At 34.9% G+C, this 21,763-nt stretch overlaps 1 protein-coding gene across 11 annotated transcripts in view; it reads left to right on the top strand.

Annotated features, from left to right (window-relative positions):
- The window catches only part of mtd (TLD domain-containing protein mustard), a 1,649,382-nt gene that overhangs the window by 1,320,874 nt on the left and 306,745 nt on the right, over positions 1 to 21,763 (top strand). For all 11 annotated transcript variants that reach the window (XM_069846158.1, XM_069846157.1, XM_069846159.1 and 8 more), the window contains one exon: positions 20,752 to 20,914. In XM_069846158.1, coding sequence (XP_069702259.1) covers positions 20,752 to 20,914 — 163 coding nt within the window. The remainder of the gene's footprint in view (positions 1 to 20,751; positions 20,915 to 21,763) is intronic.

The following is a 21,763-nucleotide window of genomic DNA, read 5'->3' as shown; positions in this document are numbered from 1 at the left end:
CCGTACTAAAGAACAAAATTTTCCTTCACCTCTCAGAATATAGTCAAATAAAGTAAAGATTCACCTTGTATCTAGTATTTTTCTTGTTTCGGACATTTACTTATTCTCTTTCTGCCTCTTCACTTAAGTGTCTAAAGCCATTTAATGTAAGAAAATTTTCTTTTAACTGCCGGTATTAATCTAACAGAAAAAATTCAGAATGTGCTGTACACAAATTAAAATTTACAACTTTTTCTTTTTTTTTATATTATTAACTTAAAATTATTAGTATTATACGTGGAACCTGGAATTACAAACATGAACTTCGTAACATTATTAGCATGTTAAAGATAACGTGTTTTTTTATAAGCATGTTCCTGCATTATTTATGCTGCGAAATTATTAAGATTCCTTATGAAATCATATTTTAAAAATATGCTTTAAACACATACACGTTTGGAGCAGCAGGTAAAGGAATATGTGATATTGGTACCAGGATAAGGGCCTATTTATTTGTACTCTAGCTTGAAATTGTTAGATTCATAAATTTGTCATAAAAGAAAAACGAGATTGTAATAGTGACAGAAGCATCTTGCAGAGAGTGGCCCTTGGTCTTGTTTCAGTGTAATTTTTACTGTTAATAGCTAGTTGGGTCTGAAGTTGAGTTACATAGATGAATATGTTAGTGGTTGTGTAGCGGCACTTTTGTGAAGAAATGGTTGAGTGAGTATGTTTGTGAGTGAAAGTGGGTTTGGCACTCACTGTACCCACGTGTCCCTGTGAAATCCATGGTGGAAAATTAAACAACCTGCTGGGCTGTCATTTTCCTATAGAGATTAACTTGATAGAATTTCTTGCTTTCAGTTGTTTTACTAAATCTGTTTTTGAAACTGATGTTTATTTTTCAGTTCTCTTACTCCATATATATTGTGTATATGGTGGTGGTTGAGAAATAACAAACATTTATGAAATAAGCAGGGATAAATGTTATTCAAATGTTATTTTAAAAATTTTTTACTTTTAGTTTTTCTGCTACAATAGCAGCGACGACACAGTAGCCCTTTTACATTCGAAGACGTTATGATTGTGTTATGAAATTAGAATCTGTTGGTCTGCCTAACCTCCACTCTAACTAAAAAGGTACCGGTAATATTCTTTCTGTGTCCAGTCAGCATTCTTCCTTTGACTTTCATACAATTTTGAATGCTTATCTGAATTCTGTTTTAAGAACTCACTTTAAAACCAGGTAAATAACAAAATAATCTGAAGATATAACCAGAAATTATATAGGCCTAATCAAATATGATAAAACGTAAAACTTGATGAACTAACAACTTAAATAATTTATTATGCAAAATCTTTCATTGACTGTTACAATCTATGTTTAATCACTTTTTGTATATGAATAACATAAAATAATATAATATAACATAATATAAAAATTGGAAATTTATCCTTTGAAGAGGTGGAAAAATTCAAACGCCTTGGAGCAACAGTAACAAATATAAATGATATTCGGGAGGAAATGAAACGCAGAATAAATATGGGAAATGCCTGTTATTATTCGGTTGAGAAGCTTTTATCATCCAGTCTGCTGTCAAAAAATCTGAAAGTTAGGATTTATAAAACAGTTATATTGCCAGTTGTTCTGTATGGTTGTGAAACTTGGACTCTCACTTTGAGAGAGGAACATAGGTTAAGGGTGTTTGAGAATAAGTTTCTTAGGACAATATTTGGGGCTAAGAGGGATGAAGTTACAGGAGATTGGAGAAAGTTACACAACGCAGAACTGCACGCATTGTATTCTTCACCTGACGTAATTAGGAACATTAAATCCAGACGTTTGAGATGGGCAGGACATGTAGCATGTATGGGCGAATCCAGAAATGCATATAAAGTGTTAGTTGGGAGGCTGGAGGGAAAAAGACCTTTAGGGAGGCCGGAGGGAAAAAGACCTTTAGGGAGGCCGAGACGTAAATGGGAAGATAATATTAAAATGGATTTGAATGCGGTGGGATATGATAATAGAGACTGGATTAATCTTGCTCAGGATAGGGGCCAATGGCGAGCTTATGTGAGAGCGGCAATGAACCTCCGGGTTCCTTAAAAGCCAGTTAAGTAAGTAAGTAAGAATAACATAAAATATATGAAATGTTAGCAGCGAGTACTTTCGCCCTTTCAGGCATCATTAGGTTGTATTAGAAAATAACTCTCTATGAATGTTAATAAGATATATATAAAATTGAATAATAACCTTGAAAGTCTATAAGACCTAACATATTCAAATACAATGAATTTGATTACATTGACTGTCACAATCTCAAGGATTTTACTTAATAAATTATTTATGTACATGACTGTCGGTTCAACATGTTCTCAAAATTAACAACATTTAATTATGCAGACCTACTGTGTTAACTATTAAAACTTCAGAAGGTACTATACCTTTGTGACTAGTTTTGGCGTCGTGTTCGCCGTTTTCAAAGTCTAATCAATCACTGGATGTTGATGTTTACTTACGTGGACTCATAAATACATAATTTGGAATAGTATGAGTACAACATAGCAAATTTACCCCTGTCGTACTAACAGAAATATTAGAAAGCTTTTCAAAGTACCTTAAACGTAATGATATTTTAGTATTGTTTATAATACCAAATTAAGTTTGTAGTAATTGAGTTATGTTAGTAGGTTTGAAGTGATAGAATATTTTGCGAAAAAGAAAATAAACATTAAAAAAAAGTTGGTTAATATGCTATGAACGTTGAGTTTTGAGAAAGATAAAGAGTATAATTTATCAGTTACATACAAAATTTGGACAATGTTAAAATAACACTTCTTATAAACAAGAGTTACGATTAAACATACATATTCTTAGAATATTTGGCCAGTTGCACACGATGGTGTAGTCGCTAACACATCTACTTTATATCCTGAAGGTCTGGGGTTCGATTCCAAGGGCCTACCCGGAATGGTACCTACTTCTAAGGGTTGTTTCCTTCACATTTACCCCCTTATCACATAATTCCATATAACATCTGTAGGGTCCTACTTTACAGTGAATAAAATTTTGTTTAATTATGGTATTATATCACACAAGAACACACATTCGGTGTTACTTCACATTTAAAAAATATAACTTTCTTAATCTCGTATATTACTGTATATTCCTACAAACCCTAGAGGTCTGTATAATCAAGGGAATCTTAAAGATCTTTTTACATTTTAATAATACTTAAACATTTCTATTGGCAGTATTGGCGCTTACATACAGTCTGTAGAGAAATTTGTACAACTTTCTTGTATCCTGTCTGTGAATAATGTACATTAATAAGCACCATAAAAAATTCAGGCTATTTCTACTTTATATTTAAAAATCGAAATCCGGTTTCAATATTAGATTCAAAATTCTGTATTGAAATAGGCCTATGATTTAAATATTACATTCAAAATTTAGTACGTACAACTTTGGGCACTTTGAATTAAAATTTCATAAAAGAATATTAAAAATTTATCTTGAAAAACATTAATTTGAAATAAATTCGTGCAAGAGAAAATTTCGCGTAATTTCGCGAGTTTTTTTAATTCGTTTATTTTACTTACTTTATCAACTTAAATGGTTATGTAGCATCTGAGTGAAATGAAGGTAATAATGCCAGTGAAATGAGTCCAGGGTCCAGTGCCGAAAGTTACCAGTACCCAGCATTTACTCTTAATGAGTTAAGGAAAACCCCGGAAAACTCGGATGGTAGCGTTTGAAACTCACATTTGGGAGATCCTGGGTTCAAACCCCATAGCCGACCAATCTGACTGTTGTTTTTCATAGTTTCCTTCAGTCACAAAGGCAAATGCCGGATTGGAAATTTACATGCCACGACCCATCAGTGCCTCAGTCACCAATATCATAAACATTAATCAAAATCTGTAATCAGTTATATGAACACAAACCAACTACAACACACAATAGAAACAGGAACTCAACAATAGTAACAAAAAAACTGCATATTGTTTATACCCGTAGATCCTTTAAAAAAAAAAAAACGGAAAAACTTAACCAGGATTTGAACGTGGGCCGCTCATTTCACGGTCAGACATGCTGTTATCCACAGTGGTGGACTTGGCGAGTTTAAACTTGCAATATTTTGACCTGGAAGGGCATGAAACATAATCAGCCGAAAAACCGTAGACCTACTTTGCAAATCCGTGGTTTGTGAAAATTAGGTACAGTATCTCTAGTTATCCATCTATCCATTGTATGTGATGGAGCTTCCTGTCCGGGAGAACTCGAACTGACTGAGTATTTTACAATTCATTTTGAAAGTGTTTCAGATAAGTCTCTGGATAAGATCAATGAATGTTTTTAGTTTCAGTCATTAACTTATACAATATTCAAGGAATAAATCCTTTATATTACATATTTTATGATTTGTATGAACGTTTTCGACGCTCTTGCAACATCATCAGATACATACAGTATCTAATATGTTAACCTCAGCTATAAGTAGAGCAGATATTAATCCGTATTAGATAAAAGATTAGGATAAAAGTAAAAAATTTAAAACATTAAAAAGATTTTGAAATATTATGAACATTCACTTACTTATAAAAAAAATTGCTTATTATATAAGTGAAGGCTCGTAATATTTCAAAATGTTTTTAATGTTTAAAATTTTTTACTTTTAACCAGTAGTGGCTCGTAGTTAAAGGCTCTTAGGCGGAGCCGCTCCTATAAAAATCTCCTACAAAAATCTTGACGTTTGTGTTTTAATAGTAGAATAAAGATATTCAATAGAGGAGAAACATCGAAATTTTACTCGGCTCGTTCGTTAATAATGGTCAATATATTTGGAATTGTTGGTACCGACAGATGTTTTTGAGATAGGTTATAAGAAATAAAGGCTCAACCTTTCACTGTCCCTTCCACACAATAGAAACAGGACGGGGTCATTTCCTAGTAGAGTCTGGCTAATAAGGGTACAGCTAAGGCGTCTTGAGTCGTTGCCAACATTTTTTAGCTCTGAGTTTTAAAAATCTCTCCTGGAGAAGAGAAAAGAAACAATGTCAGACACACTATTCTTGAGGTTACGTGTCTGCTCTCTCATTCATTTTACGGTAGGTCATATGTGTAATTGGCATTTCAGGATAACATTGCGATGATAAGATGAAGGAGTTGTTTAGTTATTCGTTGGCACAATTGGTATCCCTAGTATCCCATAAAGTGAAAGTTTTTCGAACCTCCGTCAGGGAAGGGAAAGCAACACAACAGAAATTCTAACATGCGAATTAGTTTTGGATTGCTTCGTAATACGAATATCAGTATTGTATGTGGTTGTGAGAACCTTTTGCGAGTGTTGATTTGAGAACAATGAATTGTGTGTGTAATATATCGAAAGAGAGAAGGGCCGATTTCGTCTACAAGCAAATGAATGAATGAAGGGGCAAATCGCAATATAGCGAACGTAGAAGCTCCGCCCACGACCCCTTCCACTTTTCTCCTACTAGCTCATCAGACACTCTACGTGATAGCGAGTGTTGTGTGGAATGCACATTTTATGTGGGTGGGGATAACTTCCCCTACTGGCGTTCGCTATATTGCGATTTATCCGCGGAGGGCAAAATACACGAATAAACAAATAGAAATAAATAACCAAATACTCATGCTCGAGACCTTGAAAATTTGCCATTTCAGCCTAGAGCCTTCCTCAATTTTAAAACCACGAGCCGCGACTCCTTTTAACCTAATATTAGCATTCACCTCTAATGTTGATCAATATCTGCTCTGCTCACAACTGAGGTTAATATATTAGAAATTGTATGTAAATCATAAAATATATAATATAAAGGATTTATTCCTTGAATATTGTATGATAAGTCACTGACTGAAACTAGACACATTCATTCATGTAACTGAGTATGCTTCCTTTATCGAGAGGTAAGAGAGGCTGCAGCACACAAATGATAACCATTGTTACGTAGAAACGCCCCAAAAAATAAATGCAGGAAATGTTCATTAAAATACTTGAAGGGAAAGAAATTCTATCAAGTGTGATTGTGATGTACAGAAATAGCAAATAGTAGACAAGTGTGGAGTGTTGCGGCACCTGCCTGGCTCTGCAGGCATGTACAATATCATACAGTAACATACCACAAACGGCTGCTAAATATAAACACATCCACAGCACACCAAAAGATTTGTCAGTCATTCAGACACAACTCTCTTAGAATATTACAACAGTTTTTAATTTGTACATTCTTTAATTAATGATCAAAATTTTCAAAAGAAACTAATAGTTTGATTTTTCTTTCTCTTTTTCTTTTTTTTTTAAATCCTTTTCTTTGTTTTCAATGTAGTCCATGCACCCAATTTTCCTCTACTCGAAGGTCTGGGTAGGTGTTTACACCTTATTAACTGATACTATTGTTTGTATGTCATTGTGATTGTGCTGCGTGTTTGATTGATTGGTTGTGTTCTAAGTTATTACATCACACGAGTTCAATACAAGTTCATGCTTGCTTCCTACTGATGCACTTTTGAAGTTTGTGCTTCAAACAATATGCATAGAAGATTGCACACGTCACCACATTCTGCATCTTGTACATTATGCTCCATATTACATAAGAATTGGTAATTTTATTAATAAGAATGTTAACTTCGTAACACTTACTATGTAAATAACATTATCAATCAGGAGATATAAAGAATTTTAACATAAATTTGCACCTATTGTGTATACAGGGTAAACGGTAAGTAATGTCATTACTTTCAGGGAGTTATTGTGTGAGATATTCCAAACAAAAAGTTGCATACAGTTTTAGTAATTTTTGCTTCCTTTTCGCGATAAAATTTTTTGTATGAAACATCTTATAGCGTGTATTATTATGATGTACCGAAGTGCATATAATATTTCCGTGCAGAAATTCTGCGTTATCATATGATGAAAGATGAGTGGAACAGAGAAACTTCTCTCTGGCACCGGGGTTTGAACCCGGGTTTTCAGCTCTATGTTCTGACGCTCTATCCACTAAGCCACATCGGATTCCCATCCCGATGTGTGATTGAATCCTCTCGGTTTAAGTTCCACCTCTTGGGTTCCCTCTAGTGGCCTACCCTCATGCACTGTGTCATAGATGTATGTCAATGGCACAATGTCCAACACATGTGCAGAGGTGCACTCGTTATGAGTGACTAACTGGCTGGGATCAGACTGAGTAAGCGCAGTCTTAAATCACTAAGTGATTATTTTTCGCATATCATATATTATTATGATGTACTGAAGTACATACTCCGTCGGATCCCGGCCAGTTAGTCACTCATAACGAGTGCACCTCTGCACACGTATGGAAATTGTGCCACTGTCATATATTAATGCATGAGGGTAGGCCACTAGAGGGAACCCAAGAGGTGGAACTTAAACTGAGTGGATTCAATCCGACATCGGGATGGGAATCCAGTGTGACTTAGTGGATAGAGCGTCAGCATGTAGAGCTGAAAACCCGGGTTCAAATTCTGGTGCTGGAGAGAATTTTTCTCTGTTCCACTCATCTTTCATCATTTTATTGCGTGTTTTGGCAAAGCCATTGATTGAATTCTCAATATGCTCAGTCAATTTAAGAGAGCAGCGTATTATGATAGTAAATGATAGAAAAAAAATTAGTTTTGTGCAGAAATTTGATCCAAATAAATGTAACTTTTCGTTCTGCGAAGGAATTTTACAATCACAAACGCACCTACTATCAAGACACCAAAAGAAGGAACCAGAAACAAGCATTGACCTCACTAGAAATCTGAAGATGACTGAAATCAAGCCGAAACTAGTCATTAACTGATGTAAATTGCTATCATAATTTCAATTAATATAGGAAAAATTGTTTATATAACAAATATACCAGATCTTTAGCAGTAAAGTGTTAAAAAGTGTATAATCAAGATATATGTAACTATTCATTACTGGTACAGTATAATTATACATACCATGAAATTTATCTTTCTTCTATATACCCCTACATTTCACATGTATTCCTCACTGGAATATGTCATATGTAACAATTTTTTTATGTAACAAAATCTTCTTGTAAAATTCACTACAGTTTTCACCATCGTTGTAATGTACACATAACAACATATTAACTGAGATCAAGGATAAAATGGCCATTGGCAATCGAAGCCTCAGAGCATTAGATAAAATTATAAGAACCAGATATATCTCCAAAAAAATGAAGGTGAGGATTTATAAAACAACTATTAAACCTACAGTGACTTTTGGAAGCGAAACCTGGACTCTACCTGAACGAGCAATAACCATCTTAAATACGTGGGAAAGGAAAATTTTAAGAAAAATTTATGGCCCTATTTATGATAAGGGAGAGTGGAGAATTAGGACCAATTCTGAACTACAAAAACTATATAAAGATTCAAGTATTGTCACTGATATAAAAATTAGATGGCTGGAGTGGCTGGGCCACATTATCAGAATGGACAATAATAATATTCCTAAAAGATTACTAGATGCCACGCTAAGTGGTAAAAGAAGAGCAGGAAGACCAAAACTACGATGGTTGGATGATGTTCAGGATGATCTAGTTAAAGCAGGAATTAAGAGATGGAGACGGAGAGCCCTAGAGAGGGAAGATTGGGCGGCAATTCTTAAGGAGGTCAAGGCTAAACTAAAAGGGCTGTATGACCACAGATGATGATGATGATGATGATGTAATGTACACAAAGTTCAATCTTGATAAGATTTACAGTACTTCTGTTCCTTTCATCTCTCCATTTTGTAGCCATTACTAAAAATATTCTCTTCATAAACGCATTTGATTGGAAAGTTCTTAGCAAAAACTTGTTTACGATTAAAATATTTATCAGTTTTTGTGCACCAATGAAATCTATAAAATATTGTTCACCCATATTTCTGATACTGTCAGATTACTACGCCTTCACTATCACCATCACTGCAAATGTTACGGAGGTAGCACCGCTATCAGAATCAGCCAGAACTACGCACAGAATTTGGAAATTGGGATGAGTCATGATCCTTTTAATTTCATTAACGCTGCGGTGTTATTCAGAACCTCAGTAATACTCAATGCAGAATCAAACATACCAAAAATAATGGTCTGTGGATAAGCTTCGGGGCTTCTACCGCGTTGTTTTGGTGTTGGTGGCTGACGTTTCGACCGCTGTGTTGTGGTCATCTTCAGAGCAGTTGGATAAGGAAATAGTCTGTGAGCTCGTATATATGTATAGCTCGCGCAAGAAACGATTACCGAAAAGCAATGATGGCGTTGCTGTCTGTTTTGACGTGTGTATGTAGGCACGCCGAGGGGGGAGAGGTGGGAGCCGATGGAAGTACTGTCTCTTCCAAGAAGATGAACAAATGAGGACATCGGTGTGGAAATAAAGAACGTAGCAAGAGAAAAATTCGAAGCTAATTAAACGCGCAACATATGTTTACGAATGAAATAACAATACCGTGCGATACAAGACACGTATTCACATGCAAAGAAGCAAACTAAAGTCGTAATGTAACTATCACAATGCAAGACTGATTCTATCGATGTCATTTCTCTTCTGACTGTACTCTTGAATATCATTCAAGTTATCTCGTGACCTTTCCTCTCGCCCGCTCTTCCTTATCGCAGTGTTTGATTCGTATTCCTTCCGTCGGTAATCCGTACTTGCGAGACCTATAGTAGTCTCGAGGGGGGGGGGGAGTACTTTCGGTGATAGGTCGTAGGTTCTCCTTCTGGCATCTGATTGGTCCTTCGTTGTCCAATCCGGTTGAGGTCTGTATGGAGGGGAGTACTTACTTACTTACTTTTAAGGAACCCGGAGGTTCATTGCCGCCCTCACATAAGCCCGCCATTGGTCCCTATCCTGAGCAAGATTAATCCAGTCTCTATCATCATATCCCACCTCCCTCAAATCCACTTTAATATTATTTTCCCATCTACGTCTCGGCCTCCCCAAAGGTCTTTTCCCCTCTGGCCTCCCAACTAACACTCTATATGCATTTCTGGATTCGCCCATATGTGCAACATGCCCTGCCCATCTCAAACTTCTGGATTTAATGTTCCTAATTATGTCAGGTGAAGGATATAATGCGTGCAGTTCTGCGTTGTGTAACTTTCTCAATTCTCCTGTAACTTCATCCCTCTTAGCCCCAAATATTTTCCTAAGAACCTTATTCTCAAAAACCCTCAATCTCTGTTCCTCTCTCAAAGTGAGAGTCCAAGTTTCACAGCATGGAGGGGAGTATTCATATTAAATACTGGCCCTCATAAGGTCCGAAAGAGTGACCTTGATACCGTGCCCGATGTCCGGATGAAGAGGGGGGGGGGCGCTGTGTACATGTAGAGACCTGGTTTCTCGTTCTTAAGTATCGTAGGTTCTCCTTCCGGCATCTGTTTGGTCCTTCATTGTCCAAACTGTTCAGTCCTTATCCAACTGCTCTGAAGATGACCACAACACAGCGGTCGAAACGTCAGCCACCACCACCAAGACAACGCGGTAGAAGCCCCGAAGCTTATCCACAGACCATGTACACCAGCCGCGGAAGCCTACGCGAACACTATACCAAAAACATTACTTTAAGAGTATTATAAATTAGCAGTACCTTATGCAAATGCTGTAATACAATAAAACAGTGCTGTTGTAATTATTTTTAATCATTTAATTTATACTTAATTGGAAGATGTGTTGAAATGTCATATCTAATTAATACCAAATTAAAACAAACCAGAATGGCATTCCAGTCTGTTCCAGTCCATTTCGAGCCCAAGCTGAAGCAGTATGATATTATAAATCCACAGTAATTTTTATAATATCCTATGCATATTGTTTCGAAGTATTATACAACCAAGTTAGCATGTATTGGTTATATGTATGTAACTATTGGTAGAAATGAAATGAATATGAAAATGGGAAGTTCAATATTTAAATTGTTATGTACTTTTTAATTATCTCACACCAACTTAAAAATTAATTGCATATAAATTTTTACCTAACCTCTTATATTGAGGGTGATTATAAGATATGTTGATCCGATAGAGATTAATTACATTTTTAAGTTGTAATTAATTATTTTTATTAAATCGAGAAAAATTCGTTCCGGCACTGGGAATTGAACCTGGGACCTCTCAGCTCTGCGCGCTGAGGGCTCTTTCCAACTGAGCTATGCCGGGACACTTTCCACAGTGCCGGTCGAACTCCTCTCATTGTACTGTTTTACGGCCTACTACCTGCATTTAAACCTGTGTAAGTCAATATGCAGGAGCGCATATTTAAATGACTTTTGTGCGAGATCATGCGTATTTGCTTGCTTTCCGCACAAAACCAATATGCGGTAAGTGTGAAACACCACATTCAGTATTCCCAACGTAACACACATAACAATTTCCCTATTCTTACCGCTTAAGCGTCATATTCATTTTACTGCTTTAGGCTTTTGATATATTATTTTTAAAGACGTTCAATATAGTAATAGTTATAAATTGGAAACTTACCACTGCAATTTCACCTAAATTGCACTGTTAATTATTGTTTTTAAATATTTGCAAAAATTAAGTAAACTCTACAACACCACAAAAGTTACTGCATTTGTAATGCAAGTAACATTAAGGAAGCCGTGAAAAAATCAACGAGATTCCAGACTCGTCACAGACTGGGGGGGGAAAAAAAGATAGACGTATATCACGGCCTGCTGCAGTATAGTAAACACAGAAAACATTTTATAGGAACAATGTTGAAGATAGATATATTTGTTTTCCAAACTTGTCGTCATTGAATAGAAACCAAGATGGAGATTTCATTGCAACTAATTAGAAATTCCTCTTTCAGGTATGTAATAAACGATCTTCGCACAAAATAATGTACGATACAAGAGCGGTATGTTTGTTTTCATGTTCGAGGAAAAAATTGAAAAACTCAACTACGCTTCGCTTTTTTAATCTTTTCCTCGAACATGAAAACGTCAACATACTGCTCCTGTAACGCATATTACTATTATGGCCATATTCAACAACAGTTTGTGATAACTGTAAACGTTTGTTGAATATGGCCTTAAAAGTCATTTAAATATGCGCTCCTGCATATTGACTTGCATAGGTTTAAATGCAGGTAGTAGGCCGTAAAACAGTACACTGAGAGGAGTTCGACCGGCACCGTGGATCGTGTCCCGGCATTGCTCAGTTGAAAAGAGCCCTCAGCGTGCAGAGCTGAGAGGTCCCGGGTTCGATTCCCGGTGCCGGAACGAATTTTTCTCGATTTAAAGGTGATAATACACATTGACTACTTCATAGTAGTCGTGTTAATATTCAATGAGGATGGCGAGACCTCATATAATGAATATTTGATATAATTATTTTTTTTCAATTTTATGTTGCAATCGTTTTGTGCATTTCTTCGCTTCTTGGAATTTAATTACTACGGCAATTTGATCTTAATTGAAGGAAGTTGTCATGAACTTGTTACATCTTGATTTGATAGGTCAAGTTACACTATGAAAACTATGTGGCACATATTATAAAAAGACTTCCTCTGAGCTATACTGCAACTATGTTGGCTGATTTTTCTTATCATTGTTAATACCTTCTTCATAAAATAATTTTCTCTCAGACAGTTAACATTAATTATGTGTCTTTGGCTTATAAAAATAATTATTTTTATGTCAAATTGTTTGCTTTTGGCTTTTATATCATTAAATTGTTTGTGTTTTCTGACATGGCTGGACATGTTGCACTGGATATATTAAGTCTTTGTGTTAAATGAGAAATTATGCACTAAATGAAATTGTGATTATTCTTATTTTAATCATTAAACAAAGCTTTGGTGTGAAGATGATGCAGTATATTAATTTTTTCGTTTCCAGTTAATTTACCCCTTAACATTATAAACATTTTAATTTCCTTGTTGTAATAGCAAGGTGACTTCAAGTAAATATTCTTATACACCGTGTCTAAGCTAGAGGTATCAAGAAAAACCTGACTTAACCATGAGAGTAATTAACTGAAAATTTGTTTTAATGTTATATAAAACTCCCCAAGTTTTGCATCCAGTTCAATATATCTCAGTGTGGCCACCTCTTGTTCTGCAAATGTCCAAACGATATTCTAATTCCCTTTAAGTGTTTTGCTACATTTGAGGTGTTATGCAGTCATTTGCTAACCTGATGCATTCTCTCAATTGTAACAAATTTTGGATTGGATGTTATTGTTACACAAAGTTCTTGATGAAACCCCAGGCGAAGAAATCAAATGGAGTCGGATCAGGAGACCTTAGTGGCCATGCTTTGGGTCTGCCTCTTTCAATCCAATGATGAGGAAAATTTCTATGACAGAAACAGGAGTCAGATCAGGAGACCTTAGTGGCCATGCTTTGGGTCCGCCTCTTTGAATCCAACAACGAGGAAAATTTCTATGACAAACAGCAGTCAGATCAGGAGACCTTAGTGGCCATGCTTTGGGTCTGCCTCTTTCAATCCAACGATGAGGAAAATTTCTATGACAGAAACAGGTGACATCATGGTGATAATGTGGTGTCTTGTTGAAATGTTGCCAAGGGGAATTTGGGGCGCAAAAAAATTTTCTGGCATATGAAGGTAACTGTGCCCAGAAGAAGAAGAATGGGCCAATAATTGCATTGTGCATCAATCTCATCCAAACATTAATTTTTTCCGTGTCTCTTTGGTGTTTCACTACAGTACGAGGGTTCTCGGATCCCCATATGCCATAGTTGTGGTGGTTAACTTTACTGCAGAGATGGAATGTAGCTTCTTCGCTGAATACCACTTCCTCAAGATATGAAGGGTTTTCGTCAATGTGTTGCAGTATTTCAGTCGACAAATGTTGTCTTAATCTTCTATCGTTCAGATGAATGCTGTGAAGCTGGAGTTTGTATGCACATACTTTGAGTCGTTTATGAAACATCATGAATAGTTGATTTGGGAATCTGTAACTGATGACCAGCCTACCTAGTAGACTTCCTTGGGCTCCAGTTGAATGCAGTTCATATATGATCGACCATTTTTCGGTTATATTTTTCTTGGGATATTTGCCTGTTTGTGGGATCCTGTTTCTTTAAGAGTTGTATCCCACTACAAAATTGATTTCGACGTAGGTGGATCCACATTGAATTCTAGACGAAATCGGCGTCGAAATCTGGTAACAGATGTAAATTCAGCAAGCCAAAGTATGCACTTCACTTTTTGCTATGGTGTCCACATTTTATGTTCCATTGAAATGATTAATGTTGGCTGTTACCAATTCGTGACATAAGTCGCAATAATAAATCGTATCTCTTTTTTGTTTTCTTCAATTTTCTTGCTTTGTTGTATAGATTTCTAGCATTGTTGTTGCTTACTTACTTACTGACTGGCTCTTAAGGAACCTGGAGTTTCATTGCCGCCCTCACATAAGCCCGCCATTGGTCCCTATCCTGAGCAAGATTAATCCATTCTCTATCTTCATATCCCACCTCCCTCAAATCCATTTTAATATTATCTTCCCACCTACGTCTCGGCCTCCCTAAAGGTCTTTTTCCCTCCGGTCTCCCAACTAACACTCTATATGCATTTCTGGATTCGCCCATACGTGCTACGTGCCCTGCCCATCTCAAACGTCTGGATTTAATGTTCCTAATTATGTCAGGTGAAGAATACAATGCGTGCAGTTCTGTGTTGTGTAACTTTCTCCATTCTCCTGTAACTTCATCCCTCTTAGCCCCAAATATTTTCCTAAGCACCTTATTCTCAAACACCCTTAATCTCTGTTCCTCTCTCAAAGTGAGAGTCCAAGTTTCACAACCATACAGAACAACCGGTAATATAACTGTTTTATAAATTCTAACTTTCAGATTTTTCGACAGCAGGCTGGATGACAAAAGTTTCTCAACCGAATAATAACAGGCATTTCCCATATTTATTGTGTGTTTAATTTCCTCCCGAGTATCATTTATATTTGTTACTGTTGCTCCCAGATATTTGAACTTCTCCACCTCTTCAAAAGATAAATTTCCAATTTTTATTTATTTCCATTTCGTACAATATTCTCGTCACGAGACATAATCATATACTTAGTCTTTTCGGGATTTACTTCCAAACCTATCTCCTTACTTGCTTCCAGTAAAATTCCCGTGTTTTCCCTAATCGTTTGTGGATTTTCTCCTAACATATTCACGTCATCCGCATAGACAAGCAGCTGATGTAACCCATTGTTGTTATAAAAGTAAACTCTTGGAGAGTTTCTACATCCTGTGCCAAAATATAATAGTAAAATATCCTTCTGTTAATAGATGGTGAACAATTATTTCTTGATACCTCTAGCCCGGACATAGTATATAATTACTAAAGTTCAGATGGATAAACCATGTCAACAGGATGACTAACAGCAGAATCATAAAAATGATCCTCCACTATAAACCGCCATGGAAAAGATTAATAGGACGTCCTGCAAAAAGACGGATCGAGTCTGTAACAGGCCACATGACCTAATACATGTTTGGATGATGATGATGATGATGATGAATTTCAAAATTATGCCCCACATTTATGTTACGCAAGGATTCTTGCAATGATTCTGTATGTATTATACGATAGAACCCTTCATATTTATCATTCTGATATAAAAGATTACCAAACAAATGTATAAAATGTTGAAAATGAAGTAGTAGATCATGTAGACCAATCTGACATTTTTATTCTAATGCATTGGCGCATGGTGGAAAATGGAATTTGAGAAACCGTGAATTCTTGAATAATCTAGTACCTTGCAGATTATGTTATTGCTAAGATATTCCGTTTATAATTTCTTTGAAATCAAAACTTCTTCGAGATCCATATAGAAAATAAAAGAAGAGTTTCAGTGAAATAAATGTACTTTGACATCATACATTGGTATAATACAGAAGATTTGGTTTAAAATGGAAGTGTCCACCACTGTGAAGTAATGGTTAGCACGTCTGATCGTGACACAAGTAGATCCGGGTTCAAATCCTGGTTGAGGTTTTTTCCGGGGTTTTCCCTCGACCCATTAAGAGCAAATGCTGAGTAACTTTCGATGCTGGACTCTGGACTCATCTCTCTAGCATTATCGCCTTCATCGCATTTAGACGCTAGATAACCATAGCAGTTGATAAAGTATCGTAAAATAACCAGTTTAAAATGGAAGTATTATCTGAGTCTCAGAATTTTAATACTTTTTAGCAATGTTGACATCATTGGTTGAAGAGTTCAGAGAATGTCTTGAGTAGTGTATAAACAATTAACATGTTAATACAAATCCGTGCGTGCAGGTTAGCCACTGCAGTGAATGAAATATCCTCTTAATTTGCTGCTCCTTTAAAGAAGTTTTAGTGTCTTGCAAAAACCTATTTCAAAAAATCCTCTGTACAAACTCTAGTGTTACCGGTATCCATTGAGAAAGACTAACATGATTCATCACGCTAAGAAAACAGGGGTAAGGACTTGTATGTTAAAATATTTGCAAAGGTTTACACTATATAGGTACCTATATTATCTGACAACATTTAATTAATTTTTAAGGTTTTACACGTGAAATAATAGACATATTTGGCTTATCCATATCTGTAATATTTCGTCGAATTTTATTTGATAATTCTTTCTGCGAAAGGTTTTATTTATTAAACGTGAGTCAATTTTTTTTTTAATTTGATGCAGTTTAAGCAAACCAACAAGAATAATTACAATCGCTGGATTGTTTCATAATAATATATTGTTAGCTAATTGGAAAATGTCAGTACGGTATGTAGATAGAAGACTTGACACTTCGTCATGACTCGGACGTTGAATGCACTTTTCAACATGAATGTGTGTCGATGTAACAGTAATATAACTTACAATATTTATCTTCATGATAAGACAAAATGAGACTTGAATTGGTTTGAAATTGAACTGCATCTTCCCTCCAGGCCTGTTTTTGCGTATGATTGTCCATTGTTCTTGTGTGCCATGTTTTGTTTGTCATTATGTGAACTCTGTTTACTTGCCATTGTTGTGCATGTGGCGTGTGGATGGGTTGTGGTATTGTGTTCCAAAGTAATAGTGTACGATATTACATTCCCATAAAATTTTACTGCATGTTTTTGTTTTTTATAAGTTCACATATTTTTAAATACTGTACTTAGGTAACAGCATTACATTATATTTAGACAGTACTGATATTGTATATATTTTCCTGTATTACTCTATATTTGAACACTGTATTTGAACGCTTTCTAATATTATAATGCCTCTCTTTTATTCATCCTGTCTTCCGAACATAAAACTCTATACAAAATTGAACATTTATTACATATCTTTATTGTCCGCTGGTCTCTCTTATCTCTCTAAAAAATTTCTTTTGGCGCAAGATTTAACTTCACAGAAATATATTTTAAACTTGAAATTAAAAATGAAATGTATAGCTTGTCGAGGAATAGAGAATCAAAGTAAAGTTAAAAAAAAAACTTTGTGTCCTACAAACAACTTCACTATATATTCTCCTTAGTCTTGAGACATTTGTTGTGTTATTTTTAAAATTCTATATACAGTGAAACCTCCTCCTATGGACACCCCCAAGATACGGACACTCCTCATATACGGACAGATTTTTATGTCCCAACTGAAATAATATAGAAATAATGATAAATTTAACTTTCATTTACGGACACTCTCAGACATGGACACGGACAGCTGTTTCACAGTCCTAAAGCTTGCTTTACCTCCTGACTGCGGACAGAACTTAGATTGTAAGACCTAATGTGTTACAAAAATGGAAAATTTAGTTTTGGGAACTTTACAGAAATTCCTTAACATGAAAAAAGACAATAAGCATCTCGTAGGCTACCACTAGCCCAGCCGGCTACCCCTTGTTAGGTGGAAGCGGGTGGATAAACAATATCATAAAATTTAACCTGTCTGATGGGTGTAACGTTTCCGCGATCGTGAAATTGTATTCGACACATGATAGGGTTAGTGGGATTATTCTCTTCACTTCAATCATTTTTTCTATTTCGAGAGACATTGCACCTGAACGTAAAGGTTAAGTTGAAAACCATAAATTACAGTACTGCATAACTGTAGACCTAGAATAAAATTCCAAGGCACAGTACTGTATTTTCCTTTTTCGGTCTTATCTACTGTAGTTCAAAGTTGCAAAGAATTTACTGTAGTACAGTAGACTGTATTTTGAACTACAGTAATACATTTCATTTAAAGCGGGAAGGGATACATAATGCATATTATAAATTTACTGTTAGATTGGGGAGCCTCTCTCCCAATAAAGCACACCTCCAAGATGCGGACAGATTGTTACGTCCCTTCGATGTCCGTAAATGAGAGGTTTCACTGTAATTTTACACTTCAAAAAAAGTCATTGACACGAGGAAAAATGGTGAAAAAATTCTGCAGGTTATAGGTAGGACACAAATGCAGGTATATTATACTATATTCTGGGTTTTTGCACATACATCTTATATCATAATCATGTATGAAGTATGGTATATTGTACTATATTCTCAGGACTCAGGAGGATATACATTCAGTCCTTAGGTACTTCGAATTGCGAGAAGCTAGTATAATCTGAACGTAGGTATTTCAAATCTCATAGTTCAGATCCCAACAAAGAATAATAATGAAGTTTTGTTTATGGATACTGATAAGTCTACCTAAAACATTTATCAAATGTACATTTTTCTTTATGCCTACATTCCGAAGTTGTGAACATATAATTTCTCAGCAAGAAAGTAGTAATCTGAAATATTTATATTAGAATCTTCTTCACTGTTTTGGAAAGCTTTCTCGAATTATTCTGAAATTTTTAACTTAATTTTAACATACTTTCTCTAAGCAGAGACTGCCTGAAAGACAAAGCATACTAGACAATTTTAATGTACAATTAATAAATTAGATCAATTGAATGTTAAGTTCTTCAGAGAAATAGATCTAGAACAAGAATTATAAACATTCTAACAACCAAAAGTAATTTAGTTCGTACTTAAGAACAGATTTCTATATATTATGTACAAACATTACACAATTTTAAAGTTACAGTTCTCCTAAAAATGGTATGGTAGTCTCCAACGCACTAAAAAAACTCTGGTTTAAATGCAGTAATTGAAATTAAATGCGATAGGATTAAGACTTTATTAAAACTGAGAAACTAAATCAGTTCATAAAACTCCATTAAGTGAGATTTGCTTTAAAGTTGCAGAAAATTATAATCTTTCTTAGCTTTACAAAATATCTTTTACTTTAAGAATAAACTGTACTTGTAGTTTCTTATTTTGGACCATTTTATATTTTTTTGAGCTGGATATTTCAACAACCTCTACTAAATTATTTAAACATATAATAATAATTCCTTTGTAAGTAAATATTTCACAGTTAAAGGACTTGTACCTCATCAGATATACAGAGATCAGTAAATGCCACAATATTCCATAACGAACACGTTTAAAAATAGTTACGAAGTGTAGTACTTATAAAGTTGATCAACCGATTATTGCAGTAACTTACCGGTAACACTGTAATTGCATGTTCTAGGCGAATAGATTGTAGAGACACCACAACGTGGTGATTTGGCTGTTGACTGAGCCGATCTCAGACAGCTTCATATCAGTGATATGTACGGAGTTATTCGTAATTCGACACGCCAGAAACTATTAATGTAAATTTTAAGTGGTTTACTCATTAAATTAAGATGGGAGATGCTGAAACTGTGTTTTACTATATATTAAAAAGATTATTATAGAATTATAAAATAGTGAATTACATATCGACTTTGCTTTCTGCAAAAGTAGCAACATTTATTTCTTCAAACTTACACTCTTTTAATTATTTAAATTTCTGTGGTAGTCCTTTTCATAACTTTCCCCCCAAGTTATCACACATACATCCACACATTAACCTTCTTACCATACTGCTATTATATAATGCATTTGAATTTACTTGTAAGAATACGTTGTTGCAATTGCCCATTAAATTAAATGTTTCTCAGTAGAGTACGTCTGTATATAGCACAGTATCTAGTTCTTAAACTAGAATAACATATTCATGTGTTACATAAAAGCTAGAATGAAATCAGTACGTAGTTTGTTTTTGTATATTCAGCACTGTACATAAATGTTTATATAATTTCGAATTCTAGGAGAAACTTTGTGGAACTGTCATTAACTGTAAAGATTTTGTCAGTGGTCCTATAATGAAATGATACTGCATAACAGAATTTACTATTTCTTTTGTTAAATTAATTAATTAAACTAAATTAATTAAATAAAATAAGATTCTTTTGAAGTATATTTTGATTTTGAGAGACTGTTGCAAATAAATTATAAATAATATATTAAATCGCACTATATTCATGTAAAATGAATCCACACTTCACTACACTTCTGAAAGTTACTTCTAAAATGTTTTTAAATGCTAAATTGTTTTTTGAGGCATATTATCGCTAGATTGATAGGTAATTGTTTTGAGGACTTGCGAAGTGTCTATGTATGTAGTATCTAATCAGAAGAGTTAACATTGAAGTTCCTTGTGAAATATGTTCATGGAAAACACTCATTCATCTTACAACACCGATGCTGAAATTAATTTTACACACAAGTATTGTGTTTTTTTTCTTCAAGTATCTTAATTTAATAATTAATTTTACTAAACAGTCTTCAAGTCCTTAGAATTGTTTCAACCATAGTTTGTAATTCTATGTGAAAATAAAGCAAGCAATCATTGATCATTAATTCCGAGTGTTTTGTGACATGTTGTTTCATTATGTTAACAGAATTGATTCCGAGACCTGCTAGGTCGTGTGAAGACCCTCCTCTCTACTTAAGACTTCGTATGGGCAAGCCAATAGACAAGAAGATTCCAAAGTCAACACCCATTATGTCTTATGGAAAGAAGAAAATGAGACCAGAGTATTGGTTCAGTGTCCCGAGGAACAGGTGAGTTACAAAATCATGTCTTAATAAAATATGCTTGTAATAATTTATTACTGTACATATTGTTAAAAATTCCAACTCCATTTCTTTTCATAAACTGCGTCTGTCCTTTCTTTCTCTCTTTCTCTGTCTTTTTATTTCTCTTCCTGTGTGTGTGTGTCTTTGTTTGTCTCTGTCTTTGATTCTCTCTCACTCTCGTACACAAGGTGAGTAAAAGCATAGAACACTGCTTGTAGTTGATTTATTTTTAATTTTATGAAGAAACTCTGTACACAAATTAAAGGGGGTGAAAAGAAAATATTTTGAACATGTTTTTAAGAACTATGTTTTTCATTTATAAAGAATGTGTCAAGGAAGCTGTAATGCTACCATGTACTTATTTTTCCATTTTTTTTTATCGTTCGTGTCTTAAAACGTACAAAATCGTATTTTTTACCATATAAAAACAATCATTTTGCAAAAATTGCCTCTCCCCATTTATGTGTAGAAAACAAATAGAAATGCTTCAGTATATTAGTTTATTACTATGGAGAATATGGAGTTAAATAATCATAGACAAAAGCTAATCACAAACAATTGAATAGAAGTAGTTCTTCAATGGCCCTCAAGATCCCCTGATCTCAAGCCAATTAGATTTTTTCTTGTGGGAGTAGAGGGTCTACCATAACCAGAGTTGAAACGAATTGTGAATGAGATACAACAGGTCACCCGAACAGTGTTGCTGAAAACATTAAACAATTTCCAAGACAGACTTATGCATTGTTTGGCAGTGATTGAGGGCCATTTTGAACACCTGAGCTGATTTCAGCACGTAATACTTAGAACATTGTTAAATAAATTGCTTTGATGGTC

This window comes from Periplaneta americana, chromosome 14 (assembly GCF_040183065.1).
Source record: "Periplaneta americana isolate PAMFEO1 chromosome 14, P.americana_PAMFEO1_priV1, whole genome shotgun sequence".
NCBI classification, from domain to species: domain Eukaryota; kingdom Metazoa; phylum Arthropoda; class Insecta; order Blattodea; family Blattidae; genus Periplaneta; species Periplaneta americana.
This window is presented reverse-complemented; position numbering and strand designations above follow the sequence as displayed.